The following is a 26,864-nucleotide window of genomic DNA, read 5'->3' as shown; positions in this document are numbered from 1 at the left end:
CCTTCCTCCTACTCCCCCTGTTTCTTTGCTTGCTTGGTTTAGGCTTGCTATGTCCTCTCGGTTCAATTTAGTTAGGTTATATGTGCTTAGAAATCTATCATTTTCTTCCATGTTTTCCAGTCTATTGGAGTATAAATTTTCAAAAAAGCTTCTGATAATTCTTTGAATTTCCCCACTGTCTGTGGTGTCTCTTTTTTTCATTTCTGATTTTAATGATTAGCCTTGATTCTATCTGTCTTTTGGTTAGGTTGGCCCAGGGTTTGTCAGTCTTATTAACCTTTTCAAAGAACCAGCTTTTTGTTTTGTTAATTCTTTGAATTGTCTTTTTATTCTCTATTTCATTTATTTCTGCTCCAATTTTAATTATTTCCTGCCTTCTGCTGGCTTTGGGATTAGACTGTGGAAGTTTTTCTAGGTCCTTGAGATGTGTCATTAGGTTGCTAACTTGGCAACTCTCTGTTCTTCTTATGTGGGCACTTAATGCTTTAAACTTTCCTCTTTCACTGCCTTCAAAATGTCTTATATATTTTGGTAAGTTGTCTCTATTTTCATTAAAGAAATTTTGTTATTTCTCCCCTTATTTCTGATCTTACCCACTCATCACTCAGTAGTTTATCATTTAATCTCCATTATTTAAATAGTTTGGTCTTCCTTTTCTTGATTTCTGCTTTCATTCCATTGTGGTCTGAAAAGATGCAGGGAATTATATTACATCTTTTGAATTTGCTAGTGCTTGCTTTGTGGCCCAGGATGTGATCTGTTTTGGAGTAGTTTCCATGTGCTGCTGAGAAGAATGTGTATTCTGCAGTTCCTGGTTGAAATATTCTGTATATGTATATTAGGTCCATTTGTTTTATAGTTTTCTTTAGTTCTGAAGAGTCTTTATTCATCATTTGCTTTGAAAATCGAACTATTGGCATCTCCCAATATTATTGTATTTGGGTCTATTGAAGTCTTCCAATATTATTGTATTTGGGTCTATTTGAGATCTGCTGTCCTGAAGTGTTTGTTTTACAAATGTGGCTGTACTCACATTTGGGGCATAAACATTTACTATCATTATATCTTCTTGGTGGATTGTTCCATTTACTAAAAGGAAATGTCCCGCTTTGTCTCTTCTGATGTGTTTTAGCTTAAAGTCTGTTTTGTTGGATATCAGCATTGCTGCCCTTGCCTGTTTTTGGTCTCCATTAGCATGATATATCTTTTTCCATCCTTTCACTTTCATTCTATGAATGTCTTTGGCTGTAAGGTGAATTTATTGCAAGCAGCATATATTTGGATTATGTTTTTAAATCCACATTGCCAGTCTGTCTTTTAATTGGTGAGTTAAGCCCTTTGATGTTTAGGGTTATTATTGAAATATGATTTTTGTTTTCTGTTATTTTGTGTCCTGTCTTCTGTTTGATATAATGTTATTTCTTCTTTACTTAGTTGCCCCACTGATCAACTTCATCACTTCTCTGGTTCTGAAATTTGCTTCTTTTTTCTTCTTTATGGTTTATTTCTTTATGTATTTTCTCTAGTGTTGGCTTTGTATTCATGAATTTTTTGAGATTCTGCTTATCTTGAAACACTTGTTTCTCCATCAATTTTGAATAATAACCTTGCTGGATATAGCAGTTGTTTTTTTCAGGGTCTGAATTATATCATACCAGTCTCTCCTGGCATTCATGACTTAGGTTGTAAAGTTTGAGGTGATTTTTATTGTTTTGCTCCCATATGTCACCCATTCTTTTGTTCTCACTGCTTTTAAGATTCTTTCCTTGGCCTCTCTGTTGGTCATTTTGCTTATTATGTAGCGTGGGGAGGTCCTTCTTTAATCTTGTCTTAACTGTGTTCTGTATGTATCCTGAACGTGTATGTCCAAGTCTCTTTCCATGTTTGGATATTTCTCTGAAATTATTTCTCTGAAGAGATTACGAATACCCTTTCTCTGTACCTCTATCCTTTCTTCAGTGCCTTTTATTTGTAAGTTAGGACATTTTATGTTGTCCCATAGTTGTTAGATATTTAGGTTTTGTTGCTGTAATGACTTCTGTATGCTGTTGACTGTGCTTTCAGTTTTGAATGAACTGTCTTCTAACAGTGATATTATATTTTCCATCTCATCTAATCTTCCAGAATTTCTTTCTATTGCTGTCTTCATTTCATTTATTGACTCTTTCATTTCATTCCAGACCTCTTTCTAATTCTTTCTTAATGTCTCCATTTCTTCTTTCATTCCCTATACACTTCCTGTGAGGTTTTTCATCATATTGAAGATTAGAATTCAGAATTCTCTTTCTTGTAGGTCAGTATTTGTGATTTCCCTTATTTCCTCACTGTTGCTAGTTCTCATATTTTCAGGGTTCTCAAGCTTTTTTTTCCTGAGTTGTTAACATCTTCTCTTTTGTGTGTGATTCTGTGGGTATTTTGTCTGATCCAGTATTAGTAGTAGGAATTTAGAGGTATCAGCAGGTAAGCAGTTTCTTTTTAAATGGTGAGGATTGGGTAAGGGGGTAGGAGTTGGAGTGATGGGTACAGGAGTCGGGTAAAGTAGAGAATATGATTACATTGAATAAGAATTTAAGTATAATAAGTTAGTATCTGGTTGAGAATGTGAGAAGGTTAGATAGTGGGACTCTTGTAGTTAGTATTTACGTATGGAGATGTGAAATATAGCTTGAATATAAAACAAGGAGATACAGTAAGGGAAAAAAGAAAAGTTTTGAGAGAAGAGAGTAGATAGGCTAGAGTGAGGAAATTTGTAAAAGAAATGGGGGGAGGAACAAACAAACACAAATAAAGTAACAAAACAGGTTACAAAAACTTACAATTACAAATCAAAGACAAAAAAAGAAAAAAGAATAAGAGATTTTATATAAAATAAAATTTATATTTTATATAAAATAAAAAAGAACTAGCAATAGTGTCAGAGAGAAACAAAACTAAAAAACAAAAACAAAAAACTAGCAGCCCTGTTAATTTACATATATAGGGCCGGGGCCCGTATAATATTTGTATGTCTGTTCACAGTGATAGAGTCTGCAGTATATTTCAATGTCTCTCATTTGCTTCATAACCTATTGTCAGCTTTTGAACCCACTCTATGAATGTTTGCACCTATCTCGCCACCTCTGACAGCTTTGTGTTTAGATGTCAGGGCATAGGTGTCACTGTTAATGAGTTCCATGTAAGTTCTGCGCTTTTCCACCCATTGCTCCATGCGCCTCCAGCCCTGGACTCTGCGCACCCTCCAGCATTGGCTCCATGTTCTCTGCCATGGGCTCAGGCTGTCTACTCTGCTCCTTCCCACCCTGGGCCTGCACTTTCCTACCCACACCAGCAGAAGGGCGTCTAATATAGTCTTGGAGCGACCACCTGTGACGCTGTGCATGTACTGTGCCTTGAGCACCTTTCCTGTATCTCTGGAAGTTCTAACTGGACTGACTCCGAGATGGGCTGCCTGGCCTTAGCCTGCTGGGGTCCTTCAGCTTCTCTGTTTGGTTGTCCGCCAAGTACTGAGTAATGCAACGGTTACCTGCCTGTCCTGCTGCCAGGTCTCTGGAGGGCACAGGGCACCACTGCAGGTGTCGCCTCTGGTGAGCACACAGACTTTTGGATCTTTTTCTGCATCCCTAAAGCATGGTGCTGGTCACTTAAGATGTTGGAGCTCTGCCACCGCTTTCTGTACTTCAAGATTTGGATAATGTGTTGGGATTTCTTGGAACTGCAGCACCAAAGTCAGCAGCACTAGAGCCGCACTTGCAGTTTGGTCCGGTGGCCTAAAATGGTGCCAGCGGCTGCTCCAGGTGCCTGCTAAGGCTTTTTGCAATGGATCTCACAGTTCAGAGTACTGGATTTCTTCCACCATGGTTCTTGTTTCTGTTTTGGTTCGTGAGCTTTGTTTACTTTGTTTGTCAAGATGCTGCCTTCTCGGTAGTTGAACTTTATTTGTTCCAGCTACTGCGATGTGCTGCGTCCTGCAGTTGCCATTTTGAATCTCCCCCTAATTTATAATATTAATAATTCCTGTTAAACTAGATGGTAGAGCTTTATCTCTAGTCAATGAGAAAATTAGATGTATTTTTCATCTAATGAAATGAGGAACTGTTAGATGTAGAACTAAATAATGTAAGAATTAGAAAACTTAGAAAAGAATCAGATTGCTCATTAATATATACCGCTAAACAGAATTGTTTTGAAAATTTTTTCTCTTTCCTTTCTTCAGTTCATCCTATTCTCCTTTCTTTCTTATTATGAAAGTAATATGTGTTTTGGTTTTGTTCATTTGTTTGGTACTGGGGATTGAACCCAGGGATATTTTACCTCTGGCTACACCTCCAGCCCTATTTTACTTTTTTAATTTTATTTATTTATTTATTTTTGGTGGTACTGGTGTTCCTGGAAACCCTTCTACCTCCTGGCTAACCTCCCAGACCTATTTTTACACTTTTTTATTTGGAAACGGTCTCTTAAGCCAGCACAGCTGGCTTCGAACCTTTGCGATCCTCCTATCTCTGCCTCCCAAGCGCGGGGATTACAAGCTGTGCGCCACCGTGCCCGGCTACTTTTTTATTTTGAAACAGGATCTTGTTAAGTTGCCTAGGCTGGCCTCAAACTGCAATTCTTCTGTCTCAGCCTCCTAAGTAGCTGGTATTATAGGCATGTGCTACCACATCCAGTCCTGAAGGGGTTTTGTTTTTGGAGATTGAAGCAAGGGGCATTCTACCTTTGAGCTATATACCCAGCCCTATTTCATTCTTATTTGAAACAGGGTCTCATAGGTTGATGAGAGTCTAACTACTTACTGAGGCTGTCCTCAAACCTGAAATCCTTCTGTCTCAGCCTTCCAAGTACTGGGATTACAAGTACTTGGGAGCGCCACCACGGCCAGCTAGTCCTGCAGTTTTTAAACCCCGTTTTTACCTAATTTCTAAAGGTACCTAGTGGTACTAAGTCAGATGCCAGCTTGACTTTCCCAATGCTCAGCCTAGGTTTTAGCTTTCTCAGTGTGCTATCAGTCACCACTGTAAATTAACTTTCTGAAACTCCCCGATTTTATTGTTCTTTCTTATGACTTTCTTCATCCTCTGCTTGCTCACTTCCCCCCTCCCCATTTTATGATTTTTCGCATGCAAATTCAAAGGGCTCAGAGGAAAATGAATGTGCATAAATTTTCATATCAAACTCAGGGAGTTCAAGAATAGTTATTTAGAGTTAGATATCTAAACTTTAGAGGGTAAGGTCAAGAAAGGAAATATTTTTTTCAAATTTCTTCCTGTAAATACACATTTCCTTAATGAAGTTAACATTATTTAATGATATAGTTTATCTATTTTTGTCTTTCAGGAATTGGCAGCATTGAAGTCTGAGTTGAACTCACAATCTATAGAAATCAACAGATTACAGACAGAAAAGCATGAGCTGTTACAGAAAACAGAAGCATATGTAAGTTAATTTTTTTCAGTCCTTTTTTTCCTTCTGAAAGTAAATACATTTTATTTCTCAATCACCATGAAAAAGAAGCAGGTTTATCAGAGGGCTAGTAGCATAGAGTGCCTGGCTATGATGGCAGTGATTCTGTAGTCAAATTCTCCAGGCTTATTTATTCAGTTACAGAATGGTTTATTTTACTACATCCTGTTCCTTTTCCTTTTGCAGTAATGGGAATGGAACCCAGGGGCATTCTACCTCTGAGCTACACCCCCGGCCCTACTGTTTATTCTTTATTTTTGAAACAGGGTCTCACTGTGTTGCAGAGGGCCTCACTAAGTAGCTGAGGCTGTCCACGAACCACGATCTTCCAGTCTCAGCTTCTCAAATGCTGGGATGACAAGAATGCACCCCCACGCCCAGCTTAGTATTCATATTTCTACCAACATTCTCTTTGAAATTATTTAAGCTTTGTCTAACATGTATCTCAAAACCTTTACAGCTTCTCCCCAGGCCCTATTTCCAAAGCCACTTTCACATTTTAAAGTATTTATTGCCAAGTTAGTTTCATCCCAGAAAAACAAGGCTGGTTCAACATACACAAATCAATATATGTTATTCACCACATAAATAGAACTGAGAACAAAAACCACATCATCATAGCAATAGATGCTGAAAAAGCATTCGACAAAATCCAACATCCATTTATGTTAAAAACACTACAGAAAATTGAAATAGAAGGAATGTATTTCAGCATCATTAAGGCAATATACTGTAAACCCAAAGCCAACATCATACTGAATGGGGAAAAAAAAAACGCAAGAATTTTCTCTAAAATCAGGAACAAGACAAGGATGTCCACTATCACCACTCCTTTTCAATATAGTCCTCGAGACTCTTGCCACAGCAATAAGACAAGAGAAGGAAATCAAAGGAATTCAAATAGGAAGAGAGGAATTAAAATTATCCTTATTCACAGATGACATGATCTTTTATTTAAAAGACCCAACAGACTCAACCAAAAGACTACTCGAGCTGATTAACCAATTCATCAAAATTGCAGGATACAAAATCAACCTAAAGAAATCAGTGGCTTTTCTTTATGCCAACAGTGAATCCACAATGAAAGAAATAAAGAAAACAATTCCATTTACCATAACCTCAAAACCAATAAAATACCTAGGAATAAACCTAACCAAAGATGTAAAAGACCTTTACAAAAAAAGCTATAAAACATTAAGAAAGAAATTGAAGACCTTGGAAGATGGAAAGATCTCCCATGCTCATGGATAGGCAGAATAAATATCAAAATGGCCATTCTGCCAAAAGTGATCTATAGAGTCAATGCATTTCCCATTAAAATACCAACTACGTTCTTCATAGACCTAGAAAAATCAATCATGAATTTTATATATGGAGAAAGAAAAGACCCAGAATAGCCAAAGCAATTCTCAGCAATAAGAACCATGTAGGAGGCATCACAATCCCAGACTTCAAATTATACTAGAGATCAATAGTAGTAAAAAAACAGCATGGTATTGGCACAATAACAGGCATACTGACCAGAGGAACAGAATAGAAGATACAGAAACAAATCCACACACCTACAGTCAATCTTTGACAAAGGGGCCAAACTCATACACTGGAGAAAAGAAAGCCTTTTCAACAAATGGTGCTGGGAGAACTGACTATCCATTTGTAGAAAGATGGAACTAAATCCTTACCTCTCACCATGCACAGGAATCAACTCGAGATGGATCAAAGACTTAGAAATTAGACCAGAGACTGTGAAGTTATTTAGAAGAGGGCATAGGCCCAACACTCTAACATATAGGCACAGGCAGTAACTTTCTCAACAAGACCTCCAAAGCTCAGGGAATTAAAGCAATAATTAACAAGTGAGATGGCATCAAACTAAAAAGTTTCTGCTCATCAAAGGAAACCATCAAGAACCTAAAGAGAAAGCCTATAGAATGGGAGAAGATCTTCACCAGCCACCACTCTGATAGTGGGCTAATATGCAGAATATACAAAGAGCTTAAAAGACTGTACACTAGCAAAACAAACAACCCAATCAAGAAATGGGCAACTAAACTGAGTAGACACTTTACAAAAGAAGAGATACAAATGGCCAATAGATACATGAAAAGATGTTCTACATCATTAGTCATCAAGCAGTTGCAAATTAAAACTACACTGAGATTTCATCTAACCCCAGTCAGATTGGCAAGCATAAAGAAATCAAATAACAACAAATGCTGGCAAGGATGCGTGGAAAGAGGAACTCTTTTACACCTTTGGTGGGAGTGCAAACTAGTTCAGCCAATATGGAGATCTGTGTGGAGATTCCTTAGAAAACTGGGAATAGATTCACCATATGATCCAGCTCTACCGCTCCTGGGTATCTTTCCAAAGGTGTTGGAATCAGAGAACTACAGTAACATATGCATACCTATGTTCATAGCAGCACAATTTGTAATAGCCAAAATATGGAACGAACCCAGGTCTCCATCAACAGATGAATGGATTTCAAAATTATGGGAAATACACACAATGGAATTCTATTCAGCTATAAAGAACAAAATCATGGCATTCGTAAGAAGATGGAAAGACCTGGAGAATATTATGTTAAGTGTGATCGGCCAAGCACAGAAAGAAAAGGGACATATGTTTTCTCTAATATGACCAAACTAGGAAGCACTGGGGATACCAGAGGGACTCCAGATAAGGGAAGGGAAATCTCAGCAAAGTCTGAATGGAAGGATAGGAGAGGTAGAAGGATGAACTTGATTAATGGAGGAACTACATCTGAACATGTGTAAAAGAATGAATATAGCATCGTTACGCTGGACACTCATTGTTTGGGGGGGTAGGGGTTGGGGGGAGAGGGCACCAAGCACAATTTAAATGCATACCATTTATTCTCAATTAAAAAAAGAAAAAATAAGTATTTATTGCCTTAGCACCCACTTCCTGGTATCCAGAGGAAGATACTTATATTTCACCAATCAGTGGCATTTGGCTCAATTCCTCTACCTTTCTATCTGAAATGATAGTGTAGATTCTAACTATAAGAAGCTTATGAGGGTAAAAGCTTTGGAAACTAATCACTGCTTATTAGATATCATGTTATAGCTATACAAGGACCCTTGTTGATTACTTTGCTGAGCTGAGCTTGAAGCAGCTTAGCCCAGCCCTCCTCATGTTCCAATAAAATCTAACACTGTTCTACCATGAGGACAGCTCATGGATCAGTGGAGAGCACTTTGTTACACATAAATACATAAAGAGTTAATATTTTCTGTTACTGTAAGTGAAATTTCAAAATAGTATTGATTAAATCACCTCTTTGAATATTTATGTTGTTTGTAACTTTTTGTGCGTGTGTGGTACTGGGGATTAAACCCTGAGACCTTCTCTCCCTGAGCTACACTCCTATCCCTATTTATTTTTTATTTTGAACAGCATCTCTAAATTGTTGGAGGGCCTTACTTGGTTGTTGAGGTTGGCCTCAAACCTGTGATGCTACTGTACAGCCTCCCAAGTGCTTGGGTTAAAGGCATGCACCACTGTGTTAGGTTGTACTGTTGAAAAACTTTTTTCTCCAATTTCTACTTTCAGGCAAAATCAGTTTCTGTACAAGGAGAGAGTGAGACTTTAGTAGCTGCTAAAACTACTGACATAGAGGGAAGACTATCAGCATTACTACAAGAGACTAAAGAATTAAAGGTTGGCTTTTGGTGAAACTTTTATTTACAGTGTGAGATAAGAGATGAACTGCAGGAAATTTATTTCCTTTAGAGTTTCTTTTTTCCTTTTTGTCTGTCTGTGTCTGTCTTTCTATTGTGGTACTCGGGATTGAACCCAGGAGCATTTTACTTCTGAGATACACACCCTCAGCCCTTTTTCCTTTTTATTTTGAAACAGAGTCTCACTAAGTTGCTGAGGCTGGCCTCAAACCTGTGATCCTCCTGCTTCATTCAGCCTCCCAAGTACTGGGATTACAGGGATTTGCCACCACACCCAGCTAATTATTTCATTTGCCAGGTGTGGTGGCACGGGCTTGTAATCCCAGTACTTGGGAGGCTGAGACAGGAGGATCCAGGTTTTCAGCCAGCATCAGCTGCTTATTGGGGCCCTCTGCAAGTACCTGTTTCAAAATAAAAAGAACAGAAAATCAGGCTGGAGGTGTAGCTCAGAGATAGAATGTCCCTGGGTTTAATTCCCAGCACCCCCCCCCACACACACACATACACACACACACACACATTTCATTTGATCTCTCAGATCCATATGTATATGAAGAAGCTGATGAGTGTCATTTTATCTCACATTTTCATTCCTATTTTGATGACTAAAGATGGCACAAAAAAGTTTCTTTAATGCTATTTTAAATGATATTGAACACAAAATAAGAATATGTATGCATATGTTTCAAAAGTAAAAATTTTTGAAAATATTTAAGTTTTCTTATCAACATCAGTGTCAAATAATAACAAAGAATAGATATTTGGCAACTCACAAGCCACATGTAGTCTTCTCATAATGCTGAGGAACGCAGGAGCATTAAATTCTGCCAGCCTGTATGGGACATACACCTCAGAATAAATAACTTGAAGAAAGGAAAAAGGTGACATTGATTAAATAAATAAATGACTTCATGAAGGAGAAAATGAAAAAAAGGAAAATAACATATATTTATACTTTTTGATTTGTGACCAGAGGTGGTTTATTTTTGGTGGTGGTGGTGCTGGGAATTGAATCCAGGAACATTCTACTTCTAAGCTACCCCCAGCCCTTTTACTTTTTATTTTTAAATAGTCTCACTGAGTTGCTGAGGCTGGCCTTGAACTTGCGGTTTTCCTCCTCAGCTTTCCAAGTATTCTACCTAAATAGAATATTTTATTTTCAAGCCATGGATTATTTTTTTCTTTTCTTTTCTTTTTTTTTTTTTTTTTTTTTTTTGGTGGTACTGGGGTTCCTGGAAGCCCTTCTACCTATTTTTACACTTTTATTTGGAAACAGGGTCTCCTAAGCCAGTACGTGCAGCTTGCTTGAACCTGCGCGATCCTCCTGTCTCTGCCTCCCAAGCGCGGGGATTACAAGCGTGCGCCACCACGCCCAGCTGGATTTTTATTTTAAATTATTAGTTTTTCTCATTTAATTCTAGGTATAAAGTGGACTTATTTTTGTTTAAATTTGAGTTTCAAGTTCGACTTTGTTGCTACAGAGGCTTCTATAAAACGTTTTGCTCTCTTGCTCTTTCTTTCAAAATCTGTTTATTCCTCTGTCTGGCTTGATGTTGTTTTTTTTTAATCTCAGGATGTTTTGAGGAATATCTAACTGAAAATTAAATTTGAATGTTGACTCAATTTTTCACAATAGCATCTTTGATAAATGGTCTAATAAATTCTTATGATACTGGCTGTTTATGTGTTTTGAGCCTCATTTGCCTTTAACTCTCACCCCTAAACACTTAAAATTAGACAAGTATAGAGATTTGTCTAGAAAGAAACTGTTAAAATCTCTGGAAAAGTAAATACTCATTTTCATTTTTCTCTTCCTAGAATGAAGTTAAAGCTCTGTCTGAAGAAAGAACTGTCATTAAAGAGCAGCTGGATTCAGCGAACAGCACTATTGCTATTTTACAAAATCAGAAGAAAAACCTAGAGTTGGAAATTACAGACTCTAAAAAAGAACAAGATGATCTCTTAGTGCTGTTGGCCGATCAAGATCAGAAAATACTGTCATTGAAAAATAAACTCAAGGATCTTGGTCATCCAGTAAGATTGAAATGTTTCAAAAAATGATTTGCATTATGTTTCTTTTGAGTTATTTAAAAAACTTTTAATGTAGCATAGAAAAGTTGTGCCTGTGTTACAGATTTATTTAAGTGGGTTTATGAATATGGTATTACCTACATTTCTTTCACTGTTTTGTGAATTAAGACATAGATTAAATCCATTTTATTGCATACCTTTAGCCTAGAAAGTGAATTGATATGATTGCTCCTGTGGTAACAAGATTCTCACCACCCAAGTGTGCCATTATCTTGGACAGATTTGTATATAGAGAAGTTTACACATTTATCGGTAGTTAACTGATATATCTCATTTGTATTAAAAATGACAGGGAGCCTTGAGTATTAAATCAAGGAAATCAGATGGCTTATATTCTTCTGTAACTACTAGAATACATAATTTATCAACATGTATATTACATGTATACAGTTATCATGTATTATCTGTGAGTGTGAAGTAAACAAATCTTTATAATATTAAATGTTTTTTTTTTCTCTTAGATTGAAGAAGAAGATGAGCTTGAATCTGGAGACCAAGAGGATGAGGATGATGAAAATGAAGATGGCTGCAAGGACCAGGACTAGCTTTAAGGTCTCTAGGAATGATAGACATTGCATTGTAATTTTGAAGGTGGAATCTTGCAAGAGCTTTGGTTTGCCTCCACAGAAAATAAAAGATTTAGAAACCAAGTGGAAAACATTCACTAATAAGACTATTGATGTATTTTTTAAAATTTGCCACTCATGTTAAAAACCCTGAAACCATGCAGAACACATTATTTTATTTAAATTTACCTGATCTATCCCAAGATGTAATTTGCAAAGAAACTTAAATGCCGAAAAATATGCCATTTTAAGGCATGTGGTGGCAATGCTATTTGCCTTATTAGTTCATTGGTTGTTTAATTTTTAGAATGTGTGACGTTTAAATATTAACACATTTGATTTGAGCCAGGTATGATAATAGCACATGCTTGTAATCCCGATACTTGGGAGACTGAGACAGGAGTATCACAGGCTCGAGGCCATCCTCAGCTACACAGTGAGGCCCTCCACAACTTAGTGAGACCCTGTTCCAAAATAAAGAATTAAAAATAGGGCTGGGGGTGTAGCTCAGGGGTAGAATGCCCCTGGGTTCAATCCCCAGTACCACATACACACACACACACACACACACACACACACACACACACACACACACACACAGTACTTGATTTAATGTGTATTGACTTGGAATCATTGTGTCTAAATTTAGCATTCGAACTCCTAAGTAATAGTTTCCTTTGAGAGAAAGGAATTTACTTAAAGGCAAGATAGCCTGGGCCAAGGAATAATGCATGTTAGCAGCACTCTGTCAGATGTGACTCGAGAAGACAGCGCAGTTTAGAATGAGTGCCTTGACACCGGATGTGGCTGCATTCTGCTTCTCCGAAGAAAGAGGACACGGACATGGTGATGTCAGCAACCGTGTACTACCTTGGTTGGTTTTCTTTTCATTTTAAGCTAAACATGGAAAACAGATTATAAGTTAACCGCTCATACAACTCAGATTTAGTATTGTTTTGATTATTATAGAATGTATGTTCTTAGTTTTAAAAAAGACCCACACTATGATTTATATAATTTATTGGCATTTTTGCTGAATAGATTTAAGTCAGATAATAGATTTTTAAGAGCAAATGAAGCAATGTGTCAAAATTTAATGTTTTCGTAATAAAAATAGATATTATGCTCACTTAACCCCTGGTTATGGTTCCCTTTTTTAGATTTTGAGAAAAGTATTTATTCTTAATAAAGGGTGAACTAAGTGGAAACGGAGACTTGTTAGGAGTACATTACTGTAAATGGATGTTACATTTAAAACTAATGATCTAGCCTTTCATAAGATTAGAAAGTGCTAGTTGTAGCAATTGCAGGAGTGAATGAAGTTTGAGAAAGGTTTGGCTATTGCTACATCTGGCACTGAAATTCTTAGCAACAATTTCCCCGTAAAGAAATGGATTTCCTTAAAGACAAGGCACCCTACACTGGGTGGTAATTTATATCATTTGCCTCTTGAGTTCAGGAACAGTTTGAACAGTCCACTAGGGGCAGACCTCAACTTCTGAAAGCAAAATATTCACCTGTCTCAAAAAAGGAGATGCTGTGTTCCAGAGCACCTGTGGATGCTGCACTGTGCCCTGCAGCTGCCATCCTTGTGGGCCAAGATCTGCCTGTCCCTGAGCCATCTCAGATGATCAAGTCTTCCTAAGGCTGACATCACATAATGAACAGCACAGATGTGACTGCCTTTCAGGCTAATGTAGGGGTAAAGTGATTTAGGAGTGCGAAGTCATTAGTCTGAAATAACAAAGGCCCTCAGAAAGAGACATCTGCAGAATCAGTGCTGGCATGCCAGGTGCAGTCACCCAGAGCAGCCTGGAGCATGAGGGACACGGGAGGCAGTCTGCAACCAAAGGGACAGCTCCCTGACCCCAAGACATTACTGCCTGGAATGCTTCTGGAACCTCCTGAACTGGTGGCCTCTGTCTCCAGTCTGGTTGTTGCCTCTGTCACCAGTCTCCACCTCCACTACAGTTAGCTTTCTAAAATGCAGATGCCGCTGCCAGTCCTTTGGAGTCCTTAGCGGGGCAGGTAAGACTCTCTGGGCTCTCCTGCTCTTCAGGTATCACAGTTTAGAACTGTACCCAAGCCGGGTATGGTATCACACACCTGTAATCCAAGTATGTGGGAGGCTGAGACAGGAGCATCTCAGGTTCAAGGATAGCCTCAGCAAATAGACACATCAACCTAGTGAGACCCTGTTTCATGACTAAAATAGGATTGGGGATGTAGCTCGGAGGTAGAATGCCTTTGGGTTTAATCTCTATTACTGCATGAAAAAGTGAAAATATAAAAAGTGTTGGAGATGTAGCTTGGAGGTAGAATACCCCTGAGTTCAATCCCCAGTATCTATCTCTCGTGCATGCTCCCCTCCCTCCCCCCTCTCTCACACACACACATACAAACAAACAAACAAACAAACAAAAAACTATGTTTACTTTTCCTGGCTGCTAAAATGTGTATGTCCCCCTCCCACCCTAGTTCAAATATTGAAATGCTAACTAACCCCCTGGGCAATGATACTTTGGGGCTTTGGGAAATTATTCAGTCATGGGAGCACAGAGCCCTCATGAATAGAATTGTGCCCCTCAAAAAAGTCCCTCTGCTTCCACTGAATTGAGGTTAGAGTAAGAAGATGGCTGACTATGGAGAAGGGGACCCTCACCAGACATCAAATCTGCTGGCACCTGATCTTGAACTTTCTAAGGCTCCAGATTTGTGAGAAATGAATTTCTGTGCTTTATAAACTACCTGATATATGGTATTTTGTTATAGCAGCCCAAGCGGACTAAGACAGATGACACCTATTAATCTCTCATTTCTTTTTTCTTGGCTTTTACACTGCTGGTTCCTCTGCTCATTTGTTACCTAACACTCATCAAAGGCATTTTCTGTGCATTGAAGTCTTCAGTAGTTGAGTAGAAAACATTTGTTCTTATTTGAAATTTATTCAAGTGTAGTTTACACCTCTAGCATTTAAAAAAAGAAAAAGAGTAAACACCCAAAATTACTATACCACATAACAGGTGAATTGATGGCTCACATTTTGATGGGTTGTTACTGTTTGGAATTATGCTGCTTGCAAATCAAACCCTGAAGTTTCACAACTTTGTTGCAACTATGTAAGGGCCTCATACTGCTCATCAGAACTAGTCATCTTCATTGATAAAGCTTTGGAGATAAGATTTCCCTCGTGTAACTTGTATCATGAGTGGTCCAGTTGAATGGACCAGGAAAATATAGTTCCAAGCATCAACTCCAGACACAGAAATGTCCAGAAGTATGAGAACTGTGTGTGTGTGGTGTAGGGGGGTGGTTACTTGGGAATTGAACCCAAGGGCATTCTTCCTCAAGCAACACCCCTAGCCCTATCTATTTTATTTATTTATTTATTTATTTATTTATTTATTTATTTATTTATTTATTTTGGTGGTACTGGGGTTCCTGGAAGCCCTTCTACCTCTGGGTCACACTCCCAGACCTATTTTATATTTTTTGAAATAGGGTCTCTTAAACCAGCGCAGCTGGCTACGAACCTGCGCGATCCTCCTGTCTCTGCCTCCCAAGTGCGGGAATTACAAGCGTGCGCCACCACGCCCGGCTCTATTTTTAAGCAGGATCTCAGTAAATTGTGGAGGGCCTCCCTAAGTAGCTGAGGCTGGCCACAGACCTGCGATCTTCCGGTCTCAGCCTCCCAAGTACTGGATTTATAGGCCTATTCAACCCATGAGGTTCTGTGTTTCCTAATAAGAGCCTGGAACTCTTTCCCCGGAGCCCGTGTAACGGGTAACCTCAGGCCTGGGGCTTCTAACACATTCAGGCCTGAGTTTGCTTGCTCATGGCACTGTTTCCTTGGCAACTACCAAATTAGGTTAAATGAAGAAAGGTTTGTGCTGAGAGACAGCCACCTTTTTGCTGTAAAATCTCCCCCACCCCCACCCTGTGGTACTGGGGATTGAAATCAGGGGTGTTTTACCTCTGAGCCACACCCGCAACCTTATTTCTTTTACTTTTATTTTTCTTTCGGGGATTTTGGTTTTTGTTTTGTTTTTGTTTTTTGTGAAACAGAGTTTCACTAAGTTGCCTTGGGGCCTTACTAAGTTGCTGAGGCAGGTCTCAAACCTGTGATCCTCCTCCTGTCTCAGCCTCCCAAGTATTAGGATTACAAGTTTATGCCACCATGCCCAGCTTGCTGTAAAAATCTTGACTGTGGGTCTACGTGTGTACTGGGAACATGGCGTTGTCACTCAGAAGACTGATGAGAGACCAATCCAGTACACCCATGAACTTTGGTTTTCCTAAGCAGCAATACCTGCCCAGGATGGGCGATGGGGGCGGAAAAGCTATAGGCACAGGTGGCCCCGAGCCTTTGGAGGGCATGCAGGTACCATGCACTCAGTATTCTCGTGTTGTGTCCCTCTGTAAAGTTAAGAAATAAAACATTAGGATAAAATCTATTTACCATGTGAGTTTGACCATCAAAATCTGTGACCACTGCTGACCTAAGATAGAATTATGTTTAAATGAGATAGAATCATTTTCAAATCTGCAACGCATTCTGTATCTTCCTGTCTCATGTCTAGAATTGGCTCACAGCCCTATTTACTGACAAACCAATTACTGGCAGAGGAAATGAGACCTCCACAATTGTCTTGACTAAAGCAGTGCACCCCGGCATGTGGTAGGAGAGTGGGCAGCACTTTCTAAAACACACAGCTTGGTGGGAGTGGGTGATACGTGAACAAAACAAAGGTCATGTTAGAAGCAAAGATGGGGGCCAGGGACTGGCAGTGAAGGATCCTGGGTAGGCGAGCAGCTGCACCTGCTTTGTGCATAGAAGGCTTGTGCACAGGATAAAATAGAATTGCTCTTAAGTCACCACAGCTCTTCGCTGAAACACAAGGAATTGGTGTCAGGAAATTCTACTTGCTGGCTGACTCATGTTAGAGAAAAATTATATCACAGTCTAGTTATGTAACTCAAACTCCAAAGCAATTTTCCTCATTTTCTAACATAATTTTCATGCTTACATGAAATTTACTTTTCCATGGCATTAAAAATATTTTGAATATTAAGTCTTTCCAAATATGTTCATTTAATAATTTTGTGTGATTGCCTACCGTGTTTAAAGCACTGTGAAATTAGCAACCTCTGAAGCCGACATTGTAGCTCACACCTGTAATCCCAGTACTTGGGAGGCTAAGAATATAGGAGCACAGGTTTTCTTGTTGTTGCTGTTTTGTTTTGTTTTTGCGTTACTAGCGATTGAACCCAAGGACCTTCTACCTCCGAGCTATACCCATAGCTCTATTTTTTATTCTTTATTTTGAAAGAGGGTCTCACTAAGTTGCAGAGGGCCTAAGTAGCTGAGGCTGGCAGCAAACCTGTGATCCTCCTGTCTCAGCCTCTCAAGTACTGGGATTACAACCATGTGCTGCCATGCCCAGCTAGCATCACAGGTTTGAGAACAGCCTCAACAACTTAGCAAGGTTCTCAGCAACTTAGTGAGACCCTGTTTCAAAAATAAAAAATAAGCCGGCGTGGTGGCGCACGCTTGTAATCCCAGCATTTGGGAGGTTGAGACAGGAAGATCAGAGTTCGCGGACAGCCTCGGCTACTTAGTAAGGCCCTTTGCAATTTAGTGAGACCCTGTTTCAAAATACTAAAATATAGAACTGGGGATGTAGCTCAGAAGTGGAGTGCCCCAGGGTTTCATCCCCGGTACCACAATCAATCAATAAGTCTAGACATGTAGCTCAGAGGTAGAATGCTCCTGGATTCAACCACCAGTATCACAAAAATCATACATGCATGCATACCTACATACATAGGGCTGGGCGTGTAACTCAGAGAACATTGCTGAGTTCAATCCTCAATCCCAAAAACATTAGTAAAAATAAAAAATAAAATCTCAGCTGGGTGTTGTGGCGCACACTTGTAATCCCTGCGCTTGGGAGGCTGAGACAGGAGGATCACACAGGTTTGAAGCCAGCCTCAGCTACTTAGTGAGGCTTTCAGCAACTTAGTGAGACCCTGTTTCCAAATAAAATATAAAATAGGTCTGGGAGTATAGCCCGGAGGTAGAAAAGCCCCTGGGTTCCACCAGAAAATAAAATCTCAGCATTATTATTCTAGTAGTGACCTTGGCTATTGAGCTGTAAAAACTGGAAGAACACTCATTTCTGGAAAAGGCATATAAGGCAAAGGTTAAAAGCATCAACCATGGAGCTGGGCCACGGATCAGATCCTAACTGCACCACAAGCAGGCTTTGGGCTTTGCCTTAACTCCTTCCTGTGTGCCTCAGTCTCGACCTATAAGACAGGGATAATTATAACTGTACCTTTTGCTGATAGGACTGCTATGAGAATTAAGTGGATTCATATATATAGTTAGAACAGCACTTGGCACTTAATAAAGTTTCAAAACTGAATGGCTCACAGTGGAAGTGTTTAATAGGCACTAACTATATAGCAACTGTCATGAGTATTTTTTCACAGGGCTTTGAGTACTGACCGACTGGACTGGTAGGAAAGTCTTTTACATTGGTCAAATGTACAGACTTAGGAATCTGCAATAGACTTGCGTGGCTATGTAATTAGTCTTGCCCAAGCTCAGCTGGTCCCGGCAGTGGAAAACGTTTGTTTTGGAAGTCGTGTCCTTCATAACTGCGGTCTTGGCTGCCTTCTTTAGGTGGGGAAGACCCTGGCTGCCCTGTCTGTACCTCGCGGCTTGTCCTTGTGAAAGCAGACACTTTGTACAGCTTCCAAGATGACCGAGTCCTGGACATGCCCGATTCAAGGCCGGCAACCTTCACACCCTGAGATAAACCAAAAAGATGGGCGTTACCCTGACTGATTATGATCTTCAAAATAACGAAACCGTGACTATTTCCTGTCAACCCACACACCCTGACCAAAATAATTTTATCCCGGATTTTTGCTAAGCTAATGTCTGAACACACATCAGAACCCTTGTGAAAGCAATAATCACATGGGAGAGGTACTATTTTTCCAAACAAAAACAAACTAACTTAGCAGCCGTGACCTTGAGAATTTTGAGTCTTATTTGTTAAATATTTCTGCTTTGTTTCCTTTTCTTCTTTTTTATTTTTTATTTTATTTTACTTTGTGGTACTGGGCTTTCTACCTCTGGGCCACACTCCCAGACCATTTTTATATTTTATTTGAAAACAGGGTCTCCTAAGCATGAGGCTCACTAAGTAGCTGAGGCTGGCTTCGAACCTGCGTGGTCCTCCTGCCTTAGCCTCCCAAGTGCTGGGATTACAAGTGTGCGCCACCACGCCCGGCTGCTTCTATCTTGTTTTCTATTTGGAAAACCTGTTCTTTTGAAGTCTGGTACACCCTTGTCTTTGTAACTTCATTTTTCCTTTCCTTTCCTTTTCTCTTTCCTTTCATTCATTCATTCTTCCTTCCTTCCTTCCTTCTTTCCTTCCTTCCTTCCTTTCTTTTTTTGTTTTTTTTTTTTGTGTGTGTGTGTGTGTGTGTTTTTTTTGTTAGTTTGCGGGTCTGGGGATGGAACCCAGAGGCATTCGACCTCCGAACTATACCCCCTACCCTATATTTTTTATTCTTTATTTTGAAACAGGGCCTCACTGAGTTGCAAAAGACCTCACTAAGTAGCTGAGGCTATCCATGAACCGCGATCCTCCGAGCTCAGCCTCCCAAATGCTGGGATTACAAGAGTGCGCCACCACACCCGGCTTTCATTTTTCCTTTTCTAAATATTCTATCTTGGTCATGGTTGACAGCTAGGGGAAAACCATTTTGCTTACCACTGAATTCCCAACATCACATCAGTGCTTGGCATATAGTCCACAAATACTGCCTGGAAAAAGTAAATTCTATTTATTTGTTCATAATTAATTAAAGAGGAGAAAAAATTCTTTGCTTTCTCCCCATCTTAAATTCATTGGCAGGTGATTTTGTTTGAAGCACCCCCTCATGTTGCCCTTGGGTAATATGAGGCTGTAACTGTCTTCTGTATTTTTATCTTTTTAATAAACTTCTTTAAATCTTAAAAAAAAAAAAAAACTCACTGGCTTGGGCTCCAATAAACTAGACTGATAAAAGACTAATAAAAGTTAACAAATTTATTTAAATTTAAACTTATTCTTTATGCCTTGGGAACCTTCATAAGGAAATGAAGGCCCAAAGAAATGCTTAAATTTGAGCATCATTATGCTAGGCTTAATGAAGAATGAAAAATCATGAGAATAAAAGATGTGTGAGATAAGAATAAGGAGCCTGAGAAAACCTACCACGCCCTGTCTATTCACTCCTCTCAGCATCCTCACCTTCAGAGATGAGGACAATCCTGTCCTCCAGGTCTTAGGAGGTGCTCTCACATGACAGTCTTAGCACTTGCTTCAGCAGAAGGTCAGAGCATCCTTCCCACAGCTGCTGTTTTCTACATTCCTTCTGCTTAAAATATCCAATATGCCAAGGAGCCAAATTTTGGGGTCATGTATTCTGAACTCTAGAACCAATTTAAGAATCTGAGCACATCTATCCAGCTGCTTCAAAGACCTTAATACCCACTTTGGTTTATTACAAATTTGACAGACTTAGTAACATTCACCAAATGATACTTTTATGTGATTTTTTTTTTTTTTTGGTGGTACTGGGGTTCCTGGAAGCCCTTCTACCTCTGGGCTACACTCCCGGACCTACTTTATATATTTTTTTATTTGGAAACAGGGTCTCCTAAGCCAGCGCGCATGGCTTCGAACCTGTGCGATCCTCCTGTCTCCGCCGCCCAAGCGCAGGGATTACAAGCGTGCGCCACCACGCCCGGCCTTATGTGATTAATTTTGAAGGCTGAAACTTTATTTACTTATTTTATGGTACTTGGGATAGAACTCAGGGACACTCAACCTCTGAGCTATATTCTTAGCCCTATTTTATTTTGAAACCGAGTCTCACTAGGTTGATGAGAGTCTTAATACTTGCTGAGGCTGTCCTCAGACCTGCAATCCTCATGTCTCAGTCTCCCAAGTACTAAGATTACAGGCAAGTGCCATCACACCCAGCTGAAAACTTTTAAAATGATGTGTCTGGGCCACATGTGGTAGTACATGCTTGTAATCCCAGTACTTGAGAGGCTGAGACAGGACGATCACAGATTCACAGCCAGCCTCAGCAATTTATGGATACTCTCTGCAGTTTAGTGAGACCCTGTTTCAAAATAATAAGATAAAATAAAGTAGGGCTAGGGGCGTAGCTCAGAGATAGAAGGCCCCTGAGTTCAATCCCCAGTAATACACACACACACACACACACACACACACACACACGTGTGTCTACATTCCATGAGTGGGTTGCTTTGGAGCACCTCTTCAAGTGAGTGTGCAGCTTCACCAATTCTCCCGTGGGCAATAGGGAATCATTTCTCCAGCCTTGCTTGGGTTGAAGTGGGCCCATAAGGAAAGGACTGGGGAGCATGCAATCACATGGCTTTATGTGGGACTTGTATGGAACATTAATTATCCAGAGGAAGTTCCCTTTCTATTTGCCTTTTCCTTTCAAAATTTTCAAAGGAATGCCCTTTATAAGCAGCTAATTGGAAAAGGCATTTTATGCAATTTATAGTAATGGAATAACAGTTTTCTTAGATTATCCACCAAGTACGTGTTCATCATAAGTCTGTGGATCGTACTTTTTCTCTGGTTAGGTATTAAATATTTGTTAATGGGGATATAAATCACTTTGTATCATAGGAAGAGAATAGATTGTACAGCTCATTTTTATTTGCTGCCTACTAACTTTATCTTCCTCTGAATGAGAAATTTTTCTATACGCTAAAATGCCATTTGATAAACTTAAGCAGAGCATCTGAAAACACACATATTTATTATGTTAATTTGTTTCCAGAGTTTCTTGCTTTGTTGAAGTAAGTTTTCGTGTGTGTGTGTGTGTGTGTGTGTGTGTGTGTTTTTAGAGAAGTCATTTTCTTTTCTTTTTTTTTTGTGGTATTGGGGAACCCAGGGGCCTTCTATCTCTGGGCTACACTCCCAAACCCATTTTATTAAATAGGCCAAACCAATTTTATATTTTATTTGGAAACAGGGTCTCACTAAGTTGCTGAGAGCCTCACTAATAGCTGAGGCTGGCTTTGAACCTGCACAATCCTCTTGTCTCAGCCTCCCAAGCACGGGGATTACAAGCGTGTGCCACCCCACCATGCTGGGCTAGAGAAATCATTTTCAAACAATGTAACAAAGCTCTTCGCCAAGCTTCTATAAGTCCTTCCAACCTGTTTTTAGCTTTGTAGAGGACTTATTTGTAATGATGACAGAGCACAGGCAACTGTAGCTCTGCTACTAGACTCAGGGTTTAAGCCCGGAGTGGTGGCCCACCCTTGTAATCCCAGCATTCGGGAGCTGAGACAGGAAGATTTCGGTTCACAGACAGCCTCAGCTACTTAGTGAGGCCCTCTGCAACTCAGTGGGACCCTGTTTCAAAATAAAGAATAAAAATTCGGGCTGGGGGTGTAGTTCCGAGATAGAATGCCCCTGGGATCTATCCCCAGTAACACACACACACACACACACACACACACACACACACACACACACACACCGGGGTTTAAATGCCCCACTGTATTCGCATTTATTGATGTCATGGTTTGGCTCTGGAATGTTCTGGAAAGGCTCATGTGGGCTTGGTCTCCAGCTAGTGGGAGGAAGGAGATGGTGGAAACTAGAAGGTGGGGCTTAGTGGGACAGAGTCCCTGTGGTGTGCTCTTGGGAGCTAGTCTGAGACCCAGGCACTCACTTGTGTTCCTTCTCTCTCTCTCTCTCTCTCTCTCTCTCTCTCTCTCTCTCTCTCTCTCTCTCTCCCTCCCTCCCTCCCTCCCTCCTTCCCTCTCTCTCTTTCTCTCTCCTCTGTGTCTCTCTCCCTCTCTCTCCCCACCATTCCTGACAGAAAGAGTTGAGTAGCTTGCTCTTCTCCACACCACAGGCCCAAAAACAATACAGCTAAGTGACCATGGACTGAAACTTTCAAACCATGAACCAAATGAAATCTTTTCTCCTTTAAGTTATTTTGTCACAGGAACAAAAAGCTAATACACCTGGACAGAAACATTTTTTCTAAACTCCTTCTTGACAACTCATCTGTTATGTTCTCCATATTTTTCCTAATTCTTTCTGACTTTAATTGGTTTTGTATTAGTATGATACTGCCTATGCTTCATATAAATATATATTTGTTTGTTTAGAAGGAGGTCACTTTTATTCAAATTGATTTGAAAACATTCTAAGAGGTGATTTGTGATACTCAAAATACAATGGGCCAGTTGTCTCTTTATGTTTTACTATAGTCTATAATATACCTAATAAGTTGTCATCCCCACAATCTGGTTCTTATCATTCTTTGCATTTGCAAATACCTTGAAAGTTTGGTATCTTAGTCTAAATTTTTAATATTTCCTACTTTATATAATTAAAATTGTTCAAGCCAATGAAAGTATAATAAACTGTATGTCTATATAAATAAAAAGTCTTGCTAGCCGGGCGTGGTGGGGCACGCTTGTAATCCCAGCATTGGGGAGGCTGAGACTGGAGGGTCGCGGTTCATGGACAGCCTCAGCTACTTAGTGAGGCCCTCTGCAACTCAGTGAGACCCAGTTTCAAAATAAAGAATAAAAAATTGGGCAAGGAGTATAGCTTGGAAGTCAAATGCCTTTGGGTTCCATCCCCAGACCAGCAAAAAAAAAAAAAAAAGTCTAGCTGGGTATAGAAATTAAAAGTGCAGCCAGGCATGGTGGCGCACCCTTGTAATCCCTGTGCTTGGGAGGCTGAGACAGGAGGGTCAGGGGGATCGCACAGGTTCGAAGCCAGCCTCAGCTGGCTTAAGAGACCCTGTTTCCAAATAAAATATAGGTCTGGGAGTATAGCCCGGAGGTAGAAGGCCCCTGGGTTCCATTCCCAGTACCACAAAAAAAAGAAAAGAAAAAAAAAAGAAAGAAAGAAAGAAAGAAAGAAAGAAAGAAAGAAAAAGAGAGAAAGAAAGAAAGAAATTAAAAGTGCAAAGTGCAAATGACTATTGTCAGAACCTTCCAGGTCTGGAACAGATAGTTTCAAAATAGAAGATCTCAATCCATAAGACAGGAGGAAATACCCCCCTCCAATGAAAAGAAAAGACAGGATAGGATTCAGAAATAGCAAATACCTATGGCTGCCCAGTTCAGCCAGGTGTGTTGGCACACGATTGCAATCTCCATCGACAGGAGGATAAGACAGAGGAGCACAGGTTCAAGAACAGCCTCGGCAAGTAATGAAACTCAACAACCTAGGGAAACCCTATTTCAAAATAAAAATAAAATAGGGCTTGGAGTATAGCTCAGTTCAATCCCCAGTACCACAAAAACAAAACAAAACAGTTCCGAGGTTATTTAGAAGCTGTGCTGTTTTATTTGGGGGAGCATTGAGAGACTGCCTGAGAGTCACAGGGCCTGTGACACCGGGGTCCCAGGTTTGTGAGGCTTCTTTATTGAGCACCTTCATTTCAAGGGTATTTAGAGTAATCCAAGGGCCCCCAAACAAAACATTTAGGTTTCCAGGAGATGTCACCAAGGGCGATTGGCGGTGCCTGCAGCCTGACTGACTGCCCGAGGCCCCCGAGCTTCGAACACTTCTCCTGAAACCTGCCGTCCCCACCCAGAGAGCAGCCTGGGTTTCCAGGCCCCCCTGCGATGGGCCCTGAGCTCCCAGCGCTCACACGTCTCCCCGGGGCTGCTTGGCTGTGGGGGCCATGGGGGGCTGCTTGGCTGTGGGGGCCATGGGGACGCGGCTCTCCCGACAGGCTCCTCCTGCAGGGAGACCTGGGATGGTGAGAACCGGAGGCGGCAGGGTAGATGGGACCCCCACACCCCAGCTGCCTCCCAGGGTCCCGGGCGTAGAGGCCTGCCCATTTCCCCCCGGCATTCTGGAGGGGCTGGTGGGCCTGAGGACAGGCCTCCTCAGAGCTGTGCTCCCCCACCAGCGGGGAGCTGGGGTAGGCGGGTTCTGTGCAGGGACGACCTGCACTGGCTGCAGCTGGAAAGTGGGTGTGAGCCCACCGGGCGCTCCTGGAACGCGTGGAGTCCGCGGGCCCAGCGAGTCCGCTGCGTTCCCCGCAAAGGCGTCCTCGGGCTTCCCTTTAAGTCTTCGCATTGGCTGCAAGGTGCAAGAAGAGAGAGCAGGTTAGAGAAAATGAGGTTAGGCTAGAAGAAATGAAGGAAATAGGAGACAAACAGGGAAAGAAAGAGGGGGCTTCGAATCCAAAACCTCCACGGTGAGCCGGGCGCACCTTGCAATCTCAGCATTCGGGAGGCCAAGTCAGGAGGATCGGGGTTCGCGGCCAGCCTCAGCTACTCAGTGAGGCCCTTTGCAACTCAGTGAGATTCTGTTTCCAAAATAAGGAATAAAAACTAGGGCTGGGAGTGTTGCTTGGAGGTAGAATGTCCCTGGGTTCCATCCCCAGTACCATCCCCAGTACCGCCAAAAGTAAGTAAATAAATGAATGTAGGTATATATAAACTCCTAGTACTTGAAAGGCGTAGATGGGAGGATCTCAGGTTTGAAGCCAGCCTCAGAAATGTAGTAAGACTCTCAGCAACTTAGCGAGACCCTGTTTCAAAATAAAAAAAATAAAGCCAAGTGTGGGGGTGCATGCCTGTAATCCCAGTACTTGGGAGGCTAAGGCAGGAGGATCATGGGTTTGCTGCCAGCTTCAGCTACTTAGTGAGGTCCTCCACATTTTAGTGAGACCCTGTCTCAAAATAAAGAATAAAAAATGGGGCTGGGGGTATAACTCAGAGGTAGAATGCCCTGGGTTCAGTCCCCAGTAACACACACACACACACACACACACACACACCACTAACATTCTCACCTCCACCCCCACATACCTGTTTTCCTCCAAGTCTGAATTTTTGGGGGGTGGTGGAACTGGGGTTCCTGGAAACCCTTCTAACTCCGGGCTACACTCCCAGACCTATTTTTTTATACTTTGTGGGTTTGTTTGTTTGTTTGTTTGTTTTTTGAAACAGGGTCTCTTAAGCCAGAGCGGCTGACTTCGAACCTGGTGATGCTCCTGTCTCTGCCTCCCCAGCGTGGGGATTACAAGTGTGCGCCACCATGCTCAGCTCAGGTCTGAATTTTATATATATATATATTTATTTTTTTATTGGTACACTGTATTCATATATCATAATGGGATAAAAAAAACTTTTGTAGACATACATGCACACATCACCCAGTTAGTCCCTACCCGATCCCCACCCCGTTCCCTCCCCATCCCTCCTTCCCATGCTTGGCTTAATGGTTGACATCTAGTATTATAGCAATTTATCCAAAATTAACAATGATAATCTCACATAACAGTTTCATTTGTCTGATACCAAGCTTTCGATGACTTAAAGATAACATTTCAATATTTCTTTTTGCTTTCTTTCTTACCAAAGAATATTTCTTTTTTTTTTTTTAGGTGAAACTATCATACATTTATTTATTTATTTTTCAGAAAAAATCTATCCTAATATGGAATATGGACTCTAGATACCCAAAACGATCTCGAAAAAGAACAAAGCTAGAAGATGTATATTTCAGGTCTGAATTTTTTAAAGGTTCAATAAATCTTAGAGTACTGTAAGTCCAGTTAATTAACTTCTATATGATTGGCTAGTCTACAGAATATATTATATTTTTAGACTGATCAAAAGAAGTTAAGAGAAAGATATTGTTCAGCCTTGCCTGGTGGCGCTAATCCCAGCATTTGGGAGGCTGAGACAGGAGAATCGCGGTTCGCGGACAGCCTCAGCTACTTAGTGAGGCCCTCTGCAACTCAGTGAGACTCTGTTTCAAAATAAAGAATAGGGTCTCCCTAGATTGATGAGAGTCTCACTACTTGCTGAGGCTGTCCTTGAACCTATGGACCTTCTGTCTCAACATCCCAGGTACTGGGATTATAGTGTGCGCCACCACACCTGGCTTTTAAACAGGGTTTTACTAAGTTGCTGAGGCTGGTCTCAAACCTGCAA

General features: G+C 40.6%; 1 protein-coding gene across 5 annotated transcripts in view; it reads left to right on the top strand.

The window, feature by feature from the left end:
* Positions 1 to 11,803, top strand: part of USO1 (USO1 vesicle transport factor) — a gene marked incomplete at both ends in the record, with an annotated part of 108,364 nt that extends 96,561 nt beyond the window's left edge. For 4 of the 5 annotated variants that reach the window (XM_080697562.1, XM_080697560.1, XM_080697561.1 and 1 more), the window contains 4 exons: positions 5,335 to 5,433; positions 9,040 to 9,147; positions 10,986 to 11,201; positions 11,720 to 11,803. In XM_080697562.1, coding sequence (XP_080553688.1) covers positions 5,335 to 5,433; positions 9,040 to 9,147; positions 10,986 to 11,201; positions 11,720 to 11,803 — 507 coding nt within the window. The remainder of the gene's footprint in view (positions 1 to 5,334; positions 5,434 to 9,039; positions 9,148 to 10,985; positions 11,202 to 11,719) is intronic. The other variant, XM_080697563.1, reaches the window with a different exon arrangement.
* Between the last annotated feature and the right edge of the window lie 15,061 nt (positions 11,804 to 26,864).

The sequence above is a fragment of the Muscardinus avellanarius genome (genome assembly GCF_963383645.1).
Source record: "Muscardinus avellanarius genome assembly, chromosome: 6".
In the NCBI taxonomy this organism is placed as follows: domain Eukaryota; kingdom Metazoa; phylum Chordata; class Mammalia; order Rodentia; family Gliridae; genus Muscardinus; species Muscardinus avellanarius.
This window is presented reverse-complemented; position numbering and strand designations above follow the sequence as displayed.